Source organism: Morus notabilis, unplaced genomic scaffold (genome assembly GCF_000414095.1).
Source record: "Morus notabilis unplaced genomic scaffold, ASM41409v2 Scaffold372, whole genome shotgun sequence".
NCBI lineage: Eukaryota > Viridiplantae > Streptophyta > Magnoliopsida > Rosales > Moraceae > Morus > Morus notabilis.
The window spans coordinates 53375-65075 of record NW_010361630.1 but is presented as its reverse complement, the minus strand read 5'-3'; the positions used below and the strand labels follow the sequence as shown (position 1 = coordinate 65075).

The window sequence follows — 11701 nt, the reverse complement described above, 5'->3', positions numbered from 1 at the left end:
GATTTTGGACGCTAGAGCTGGAGAAAAGAAGAGTACAGCACGGATACACAGGAGTTTTTGACCTCAGCTTTTAGCTTAGCTGTTTTCTCCTTCTCTCTGTATTTACTTTCCGAGACCTTATGGGTCTTTTATTTGTTATTAATTCTGATTTTGTTGAACTAAACATGAGCTAAATTCCTTAGCTAGGATTATTGATGGAACCAAAGTTGCAATGAAGATCTATTTGCTATTTTGATTGATAATGTAATTTTCATCTGGTTTATTCAAGCATATTTATTGTTTACTTTCTATTAAGTGACAGGCCATCATTTAGTAAGAAAACACAAACTTAAGCTAATTCTGGAAAGGTTGGTTGAGTTAGATCTAGCTTGGATAATGTAAGAGATAGTATAGGAATATACTATTATCTTGCACAACCCATTAAAATTGATGTTAACGTCAGGTTTGTAAACTAAAACACATAGGAATATGTTGGTTTGGTTTAAGGAATTACAAGCATAAATCTGTCGAAAGATGATTATGTAGAATTTTAGGTTGACTAGATGAACTTTGCTACAGCAATCGTATAGCAATTCGTGGTCAGAGTTGCAACCGAGGGGAAATCAGTAATCCTAGCCTTCATCCATCATTAAAATCACAGCTCTAAGCTCAGATCTTGTTGACTTTTACCTCTTGTCTGCATTTAAATTACAGCCTTTGGCCTTATACATTCTTTTCACTTAATTAATATCAATTTGGCATTCAAACTATTCTCAATCATATTGATAAAACTGGTTTTTGTAATAGAATTCCTCATTAACTCAGTCCCTGTGGAGATGATACTTTACTCATTACTATATTACTTGTTCGATTGCGTGCGCTTGCGTGGAGTCATTTTATGCATAGAGTTTTTGGCGAACACTTGGCATATCACATCTCTCCCTCCTGGCAAATATCCTGTCGGTTGTAAATGGGTGTACAAAACCAAATTTTGAGCTTATGGGACTGTGGAAAGATATAAAGCATGCCTTGTTGCTAAGGGATACACACAGAAAGAAGGTATTGATTTCCTCGACACTTTCTCTCCCTTTGCTAAGCTAGTTATAGTCAAGTTATTACTTTCCTTGGTGGTTGTTTATGGCTGGTCACTTATCCAACTTGATGTCAATAATGCCTTCTTGCACGGTGAGCTACATAAGGAGGTTTATATGTCTCTCCCTCCTGGTTACTCTTGTCGTGAGGGGGAGACTTTGCCCGAGAGGGCTGTTTGCAGGTTGATAAAGTCGTTATATGGGCTGAGGCAAGCTTCACGACAATGGTTTGCTATGTTTTCAGGGGTTCTTTTTTATGAAGGTTTTGAACAATCAGCCAGTGATCATTCACTCTTTGTCAAGCATCGAGCCAACAGTTTTCTGGCTCTCTTAGTGTATGTTGATGATATTATTTTTGCAAGTAATGATCAAACTGCTGTGAATGGTTTGAAGACTCTTCTTGATAAGCGTTTTAAGTTGAAGGACTTGGGGTGTTTGAAATATTTCTTGGGGCTTGAGGTTGTTCACTCTCACTTAGGCATTTCGGTTTGTCAACGCCATTATACTTTGGAACTACTTTCCGACACGGGAAATTTAGCTTGTAAACCAGTTTCCACTCCAATGGAACCAGATCTCAAGCTTTCTCAATCCGACGGAGATTTGCTTGAGGATCCAACAGTTTACCGAAGGCTTATTGGCAAGCTCCTCTATCTCACTATTACCCGTCCAAATATATGTTACTCGGTTAACCGACTGAGTCAGTTCATAACTGCACCTCGGGTTCCTCATTTGCATGCTGCCCATCGGATATTGCAATACCTAAAAGGTACCCCTGGCCAAGGCATGTTCTTTGCTGCAAATTCCCCTATACATCTCAAAGCCTTCGCTGATTCAGATTGGGCTGTATGCCCGGATTCTAGACGATCCATCAGTGGTTTTTGTGTGTTTTTGGGTACCTCTCTAGTCTCTTAAAAATCCAAGAAACAACAAACTGTGTCACGTTCATCAGCAGAAGCTGAGTATCGATCCATGGCCAACACCACTTGTGAGTTGCTTTGGTTGTTTTCCTTGCTGAAAGATCTGAAGGTCAAACATAATGGACCAGTTCTATTGTTTTGCGACAATCAGGCAGCTCTCCACATTGCTGCCAATCTCGTGTTTCACGAACGAACAAAACACATAGAGATTGACTACCATGTTGTGCGCGAGAAAATACAAGCTGGTTTTTTGAAGACAATGCATGTCTCCACTCGAAACCAAATAGCTGACACCTTCACGAAAGCAATTCATCCAACTCAATTCCATTTTCTGCCATCCAAGATGGGAATTCACAATTTGTTCTCTCCATCTTGAGGAGGAGTATTAAAATAGCAAATTAGAGTTGTTACCTCGAGGGTAGAGTCTGTTACCTCGAGGGGATTGATTCTTTTGCTATTTTTTTATTTAACTATTTCTGTTATTTCTTTCTCTCTCCTTTCTGTTTTGCTGAGCTGTACGTTTTCACTCACAGGCTATATAATGCCTGGTTGTAATCAAGCAATAGCGTTTTCTTGTGTTTTCAGTTAGTCCTTGAAACTATACCGTTGGTTCTTTAACTTGTAATTTTTGCAGATTGCTTATCGAACTTTTATTTATTATTTTGTCAATTTTGGTTCCTAACACCAAAACTGACAAATGGTTTTCCAAATTTAACTAAATTGAATCAAAATTAGGATATTAAAATTCTAACAAGTGCAAAAATTAAGATCCTGCAAAAGACGATTGATAGTTAAATTGCCCCGCTACTGCAGGATTGTGGCGGCATTACTTACTGGAGTGCCTTTCACAACTGTGGATACATGAGCAGTTTCCGATCCTTTGGTATCGGACACTGGCGCGAGCCTTGAGATTCCAAAATCGGAAACTTTTGCAGTAAATTTGGAGTCCAACAATATGTTGTTTGCCTTTATATCACGGTGAATTATTGGTGGATCAGCTTCAGTATGAAGATACAGAATGCCCTTCGCTGAGTCTAATGCAATCCTCATTCTCATCTCAAAACTAAGAGAACTTCTGAACCTAGCTATTGTCACAATAAAAAACAACATTGAATATGGAATAAGATACATTTAGTCAATGATTCTACAGGGGTGAAAAAACTGCGGTTAATTTTTTTTTTTTTTCCTCGTTTAGTTTAGTGTTTTAAAAGCGAAAAATTTTAAGAAAAAATATAATTGTGGCTTCAGTGTATAATCAACTATCTTAACTTTTCATGAACACACTAATTTAGAAGTTAAAAAATAAAAAGGCGAAAAATAGAGAAAGAAAGAAATTAGAAAAGGAAAAAAAAAAAAAAGACAAAATAAAACCTTCAATACAGTTGTTAACTTGCAATTGTAAACCAAAAAACTATGATGAAAATGGTTTATAGCTAGATCAAAAGATGGTAAAGTTATGACCGAAGGAAAAAACGTTTTACCAGAGAGGAGATTGTGAAGAGAACCATTAGCCATAAATTCATACACTAACATCTGAAAGAGCACAGAAAGGAACCCCACATTATCATCAGACAGTTTAAAATCAAATAAAAGCTATAACAACTAGAAAGAAGAATGTAGATAGGAGAGAGTCAGTAATCACATAAAATTTCGGAAAAAAATACTTGTTGGAATAGGCTTTCTCAAGCTATATCTATTAATCGACATTTTTATTAAGTGAAAATATACTAATAGCACGAGACCGTCGCATTTTATCAGTCCAAGTCATTGTACCTGCTCCCGTTCTTTGTCACAATAGCCAACTAATGAAACCAAGTTGCGATGATGTACTCGCGATAACAATTCTATCTCAGTGAAAAACTCTCTCTCGCCCTGCAAGGATCCTTGTTGCGCTCGCTTGACCGCCACAACCGTGCCATCGGTTAGAATGCCTTTGTAAACTTTTCCATAGCCTCCTTTCCCAACTTCACAAGTGATATTAAAGCTGCTTGTTGCTCTTTCAAGTTCACCAAAACTGAATCCTTTTACACCTTCAACTTTACAAGAAATTTTCCCACCTGTAGATGAAACTACGTTAAGCTTCTGCATGATGTTCTATGAGTACAACTATGAATGATCTTACCAGTTTGTTTCTTCTTCACAAATATTTCTTGGAATTTGGGGTATGTTTTGGAAAGAACAAATGCGACCGCCAAAAATATTGTAATGCCACAAAAGATCGCTCCTAAAACAATTCCAATCAGAAGCCCTTTGCTCATACCTGATCCCGAATGTACGAAAACAACTGCAACAAGAACAAAAATTTTAACACCCTTTTAAATAAGCATCACAAAAATATCACACATTTCCTTGCAGCACGGAAACCGGCATCAATTTTATTTTTACGTGTAATATGTGAAACATGACTTTAACCTATTGCAGCTGTTTTTTTTTTTTAAATATTAAGCAGTGGATAACAGGGGTATAATAAATGATTGCATACATGCTTAGTGTACTTCCATATTTTATTGCCAATTTGTCATTGTGTTTATGTGGTTAAGAGATTTGACATCTCATATAGCAAAATATGAAACAATAAATCCGTAGTTAGCTATCAAAAGAGGGAAGTTCTAGAAACATACCGTTTTCATAAGGCCCGCGGAGAGTAAAATTTAGGAGATCATATGGACCAAAGGTATCGGTTGGAGGGAATAAAAATGTGGCAAACCTGTTCATGATACGCTCGAGCTCAGTTCCATTAAATGTACCAGAATCATTGCTATATTGGGGGAAAAGTTTTATATAGAGTTGGAGCCTCGGACCCTCTTGCCATATAAACGAGTCAATGACAAGTTGATAAAGATCCAAGGCAAGACTGGTGGTCAAGAGTGACCGCAATTCTCCAATAAACGGACGAAAATCTGAAAAGCTAGGACTTCTCAGTCTCATCCCAACTCCAAGAGGTGCAGCACAATAGCAAGGAATGGGAGATTCTGGAACATATTCAAAGGATTCGGAGGATGGACAGGATTGAGGTTTGCAACCATTAGGGGAATAACTACTTGAGTTTCCAGGAGACTCCTCGAGATCTCCGTCGCTTGGTCCACAAAACCGGACTATATCTAGTTCGGTTTCTCTTGTACAAATAGGATTACCTTGAAGCCTAAATATTATACACAAAAATTTGATAAACTAGTTAGTATTTACAGCTGTGAAGTAACAAAAGAAACTCATCTCAAATTCATAATTATATCGATTTGTGGACTCATATATTAAAATTGTCAACTTACTTGATAGTGACATTTGGAGGAGGATATAGACTGCCTGATATATTTGAAAGTAAGTTATTTTGAAGATTCCTGCAACGTAAGGATGATGTGCAATATTATGTTCAAAGGTTTGTTTATACTTGGGACAATATTAATGCTTAAAAGCTAAAAGCCTATGCATGTTAGATACAAAAACAACAATCTCTTAAGATTTTTGAAATGTAAAATGCCACTGAAAAAGAAGATTCAGAGCTCTATCTTACAAGGTAAGTTTGGTATCTGGACCAAAGATGATATTCTGCCAGAAAGTAGAGGGAATAGTACCACTTAACGAATTGTTCTCAAGTGACCTGCAAAGTAAGTAAAGATTATGTCATGCGAGGGATGCAAGTAGCGTTATATTATCATGCCCCGTATCTACCGATATTTAGTTTGAAACCGCAAGATTTTGTCTAAAATAGAACATCATAGCATTATTAGACAAATTATGGTGACCAAAAGAAATTTAAAGAGAAAAGAGAGACACGTTCTTACAATCTCTGGAGACGAGGAAGGCCCGAAAAATTTAAAGGGATTGATCCATTAAGCGCATTCTTCGATAAGTCACTAAAAATATACCAAAGTTAAGAATTAGTATATCATTTTAAAGTGCTCGAGATTTTTCAATACATTTTAGCAATAGAAGCTTTTGCATGATCTTATGCTTACAAATTATGCTTGTTGAGATACAAATATAAGAAACTTATGAACTATCCTTGTAGCCATAACTTACATAGTAGTCATATTCTCGGAGAACCTGTTTGTTGGTAGACTTCCACTAAGGTGATTTGAACTAAGATCTCTGTATCATGAAAAATAACAAGAGGCCAATATGAGATTGGGATTACCAGACAGAACTTGAAAATCAATAAAAGGCAAGTAATTAGATGATAGACTATATGAAAATAAAATAAAATTCAAGGAGTGCAATAAAATACAGGAAAAAACTCTCGTAGGGTAACTTCGAATTCTCATATCATGACTAAATTAACAAAATTATCCAGGACTTACAAGTAACGGAGACCTGGTATTCGACTGAAATCGGGAATGCTGCCTTGCAAGTTGCAGTTCCTTAGAGCCCTGCAGAGTTGCAGTTACTTAGATTACAGTTCAAGAGGACCAACAAAAAGGTGATACCAATGAAAATCCGGGAGAGATATTACAGTTTCAACAATTTGGGCATATTTGTATATGAATCAGGAATTTGAGTCCCACTGAAGTTGTTGTTGTTCACTTGGCTGCAACAGTTGGTTAACATGTTAAACTTCTATGTTGGGATTTATTTTCTTACCTTAATAACAGCCTAAAAATCAAAAGTTGATTTATCAGATGGATTGAATAACTAAAGCATAACATAAACTCTTTCCGCTAGCACAAGAAAGACATCTCGTAGATTACCAGCACTAATGCTGATTCAGTTACCTTCACAGTTGGTATAGCCATTGGCTGCAACTAATTCGGCATGTTGAACTATAAACAAATGAAACAGAACAACTTTTGCTATTTTCTTTCCGTTCATTATTTTATTGTGTCCACATACATCTCGGTTTCTCAAGTATGTCAATATCTATACGGACTTGTTTGGCGGAACTTTTTGCATTTGCTTTTTCTATTTCTTAGTAGAAGAAGAGAAGTAAACATTGTGGATTCTAGATATACGTTCGAAACCATAATTTAAAAGAGCTTAAATAGATCAAAATGATTTTTAAAACGTTTCACAAAGTAATAAAAATGTTCATAATATCTTATTGAAACTCTTATATAAGTTTTAAAATCTATTCAGAAGAGCTTTTTTTAAAACCCACATTGTGTGGCTTTGACTATAAGCTCTTCTGAAATGTCAAAGCTTCTGACAAATCATCCAAACACATACAAAAGAAGCTTTTGGACCAGGAAGCCAAAAACAACTTCTAGAAAGCTCTGCCAAACAAACCCTATGTATCAGTAGAGAAATGCTTATGCAATCATAAAATATTGTCGTAAGAAAGTAGATTAGAACAAGGAACATACAAGATTCTGATGTTTGGCATCTGAAAAAGCTCTGTAGGAAGATACCCTGATAAGTTGTTGTTGTCAAACAGGCTGCAAATATAGAAATGAAGCAGAAAAATATGGCAAATTAATGAAAGATCAATCTGCTCATTTGGTTCATAGATTTGAACAGAAAAGTTTGAACAAAATTTAAAATGAGAGAAAATACTATAGCGAAATGGTTTGAATAGTAGTTCGAACCTTTGAAACAAACGAGGTGAATGATTTTCAACAACATTCAAAGGAACAAAGGGAAATATTTATTGAACTTACAAATGCACAAGTTCAGGTAATTTATATAGCTCTGGTGGAATCTGACCACTGATTGAATTGTTGTTCATGTGACTGTCGTCAGAAAAAAAAAAAGTAAATTTGCATGCTTTTTAAACAAAAGAGAAGACCTAAAAGTTAATTAGTTGCATTAAAATGTAATTTGATTTTGAGTTTAGAAAGCCACTCACAAGTGCTTGACGTTGCGCAGATTTGCAAACGATTTAGGAATTGGTCCTGATATGCAATTTATGTCCAGTTGAAATTTAGTTATGTTCTGGAGATTACCAAGCTCATCTGGCAAAGAACCTGATATTTGATTTCCACTCAAAAGCCTGAAATAAGGGATACGATCATCAATGCAGGCTTGGATATTTCTAAACAAGCTTGAGAGTGATGAGCATCTTGCTCTGATATCATATCATGTTAGTTTAAAACAAACAAAAAAAATCTTCGAAAAGCTTAAGCTTATTGGAGGCAGACCTACATAAGATTCATAATGCTACCAACAATTATAAATTCTGATTTATCAAAATCTGGAGAGAATATATAAAAGGATAAGTACCATATATATAGAAATATATATATATATATATATTTTTTGGCGAACAATAATTTATACTTAATAACAGGATTATGCACACACTTATACGTGATAGAAAAGCAATTATGCGTTTCAGTGAAAGAAATTAATACGTATTTCAATTGTAAATCATTATATAGATGGCTAATATGCATATTTCTTAGTCAAAAGCAATGTATTGTTCAACTTACAAAAGACGCAAAGATGTCATATTTCCAATCTCCTTTGGTATGCTGCCACTGATGTTATTCCACATAAAATTCCTTTGAGAAAGAAGAAAATTAAGAAATATGAAAACCTTTCTCATTAGAAGAATTATGTCATCTAATTCAATACGTAGTTACTCACAATATAGTGATATGAGAGAATTGACCAAGTTCAGGGGCTAATTTTCCAGAGAGATTCATGTTTAGCAAACGTCTGCATAGAAACAGATGTCAGCACAAATATTTAAAGCGTCATTGATGTTCCACTTGAGAGAATGGGTTAAATCGATTTTTAGTCCCAAACTATAGCTAAAATTCCATTTTAGTCTCTGACTTAAAATATCTCATATTGAACCCTCGAGCTACTAAATTGTCCGAAACTAGTCCTTCCATCCATTTGGCTGTCAAAATCTCGATGGAAGAAGGCACAACTTCCTTCTTGATAGCTAGCATGTAAAATAGCAAATTAACCTTTACTAGCCACATATGGTCCTGTCATACTTTTTTCCGTAGAGATTTTAAGTCTGTTGGATGAAAGGACTTATTTAAGAAAATTTCGTAGATTGGAGATTCGTTGTAGAATGTTTTAAAAGTTACGGACTAAAACAAAATTTGTCCTATAGTTCAAGTCTAAAAATGAGATTGATCCAACTTTTATCCTCCTATTCTATTATCATCTTAAACAATGAATAACAATCATTTTTCTATTTCACGATGCAAACACGTTAGGAAAGATGGAAACTAAGGAACACCTTAACAAAAATTGTTAACAAAACAGAAACTTGTGCTTACTGTTGAAAATCAAAAACTGTCTCTGATATATATATATATATATATATATATATATACACACATTTTTTTGACAAAGAAACAAGGGAAACAAAAACTCTCTCTGATATATATATATATATATATATATATATATACACACATTTTTTTTTGTTTGATTAATCTTAGTGGTATCCCTAAATTTTGGGTCATTTTCAGTTTACCACCAAACTTTAAAAACTCTCACTTTGCTCCCTAAATAATATTTTTGAGTAGAGTGGCACATTTAATATTTTTTATCATCTTGAGTGGTATTTCTTTTTTTTTTTTTCCCCTTCTTTCTATTTGTTTTAAACAAAAGTTTAACAAAAAGACTTGGTGATCACAGTGCCTCCTTTTTACCACATGTTTTCAATATATAGAAATTCTGAAAAAGGTGAGTTAAGTGGGATTGTTAAAAAATCAAGGGATAAAGCGGAAGTTTTTACAAGGTCTAGGAATAAACTAGGAATGACCCGAAAGTTTCATGACTCACGGTTGAGAATAGTCTTTTTTTTTTTGTTAATAAAGAGGATAACAACAAAATGACTATGGAAACAAATATATATATATATATATATATATATAAGTTTTTAAGAGTACGTCTTCATCGGTAGTTAACGAGAGTAGATAACTGATATTAGATAGTGCGAACACATCGCAGTTAAGTTGACACATGCTACACATAACCTAAGCTTACAATTCTTGGATGTGGAGATAACCATCTTCTAAATCCGGGTTGAGGCTGCAGATTACCCCTGTCCAACTTGAATTACACGGATCCTTCTTTTTCCAGTTAAGCCTCTTGAACGGATCTTCGAGTTCACGCCAAACCGATTTCAAAGCTTTCACTGCGACCTCAGGACAGAAAAAATAAGAACATATTCAAGTGCCAAAAAAAAAAAAAGGTGCAAGACGTAAAACAAATGAAAAAATAAATAAATAAATAACCTTCCAATGGATGAGTAATTTGTGCAGTAACAAGTAGAGAAGAACAAAATAAAGACCAAACAAGAATAGCACTACATAGGCAAATTTGCGTCCTCGACATCTGAAATAGAAGGATATGAGTATTAAACTTGTACAAAAAGGAAATTAGAATAAGTGATAGAAAGAAGAGTGGAATATTTATCACCCTTTGTCTTTTGAAAATGAAAAGGAAAGAAGGAAGAGACAGAAGCAATAGTGGAAGTGGATCGTATTGCTTATATAAACTATAACGTTATAAAAACATGGGATTTTAGAGCCTTGTTTGGGCAAAGAAATTAAATGAAAGGAGTATTTGGTCAGGTTATTAGAGAAAGGAAAAATGTAAGCGTCACTTTTTTTGTCACTTTCTGCATTCACTGTTTGACACGTGAACTCTAACGTCTCATTTTTTGTTAAATAACAGTATATCATGTTAGTGTAGACTTAAGAGACAGGACTTGTTTTCTTTTGTTTCATTGAGTGACAACCTAAGGCCCAACCAACGGCTTTAACTAATATTTAAAAATTTGTTTAGTGGGAAAAAATAACTTTCCAAAGGTTGCTTGTAAGAATTACATATAGACATGAACAGAAAAACCTTTTCTCTTGTTATTATTAAACAATTATTATTTCACTCATAGATAACCATTTTTATAATTACATAACACCGTGGCTGAAATAAGTCATAACCAGACATATCATTAGATTTTCTAATAATCAACAAAAGTTATAAGATGTATTTAGAATGTCTTTTTAAAATTATGATACTAGTTTTAAAGTCTTCTCAAAAGAACTTTCTTAAAAAGTTATATTTTGAGTCTGTTATGGTTCGTTACATTTTGAGTCTGTTTGTTATTGTTATTTGAAAGATCCTTCTTTGAGAGTGTTTGTATAATTTTTCATTTTCCCTTTTCGAAAAAAGTTTTCACTCAAGACCAGAAAATGCTTCTGGAAAAAGCTCTTCTCATACTTCAAAACTTGTGTCAAAGTTGCAATAAAAATTTATATGCTACACCCTGACATTTTCTTTTTCTGCTTAATAGAATATTCGAACAACATTCTTAACCCATTAGGCACTTTAAAAATTGTGATTCTATTACAATATTTTCGTTTTTAGCTTAATAGAATATTGGAAGAATGTAGTAAGTAGCATATTTATAAAACTAAATTAAGCAAAAAGTATATTTTAAAACTATTTGAAGTAAATAGTAATTTACCACGTAAAATGCATGTTTTATTTACGACTAGTAAAAAGATTTTTTTCCACGTAAATAAAAATTTTTTATCATGTAAATTATTTTCTACCAGTAATAAATAAAACATTTACACAGTAAACTGCTATTTACTTCAAACTATAATTTTAAAATATGCTATTTACTTAATTTAATTTTAAAAATCTACTATTTATTACAATTTCCATGGAATATCTGAATATGATTTTACCCCATTAATCACTTTAAAAAATGTGATTCTAAATACTAACAGAAGAACAATAAGTTTCACTTCTATTGCCTAAAAGCAATGTCAAACAAATCCCTTTCCATAAGAACTCCATCATGAT

General features: G+C 33.9%; 1 protein-coding gene across 1 annotated transcript in view; it reads right to left on the bottom strand.

Annotated features, from left to right (window-relative positions):
- LOC21392116 (probable LRR receptor-like serine/threonine-protein kinase At1g06840) overlaps positions 1–10222 on the bottom strand; it is a 26188-nt gene extending 15966 nt beyond the window's left edge. Inside the window, exons 1-18 of the mRNA XM_024167102.1 lie at positions 10123–10222; positions 9872–10022; positions 8507–8578; positions 8350–8421; positions 7767–7910; positions 7579–7650; positions 7285–7356; positions 6438–6512; positions 6286–6354; positions 6008–6076; positions 5770–5841; positions 5499–5585; positions 5257–5325; positions 4609–5129; positions 4110–4271; positions 3761–4044; positions 3469–3520; positions 2822–3072 (exon numbers count right to left, since the gene is read on the bottom strand). Coding sequence (XP_024022870.1) covers positions 2822–3072; positions 3469–3520; positions 3761–4044; positions 4110–4271; positions 4609–5129; positions 5257–5325; positions 5499–5585; positions 5770–5841; positions 6008–6076; positions 6286–6354; positions 6438–6512; positions 7285–7356; positions 7579–7650; positions 7767–7910; positions 8350–8421; positions 8507–8578; positions 9872–10022; positions 10123–10222 — 2394 coding nt within the window. The remainder of the gene's footprint in view (positions 1–2821; positions 3073–3468; positions 3521–3760; positions 4045–4109; positions 4272–4608; positions 5130–5256; positions 5326–5498; positions 5586–5769; positions 5842–6007; positions 6077–6285; positions 6355–6437; positions 6513–7284; positions 7357–7578; positions 7651–7766; positions 7911–8349; positions 8422–8506; positions 8579–9871; positions 10023–10122) is intronic.
- Between the last annotated feature and the right edge of the window lie 1479 nt (positions 10223–11701).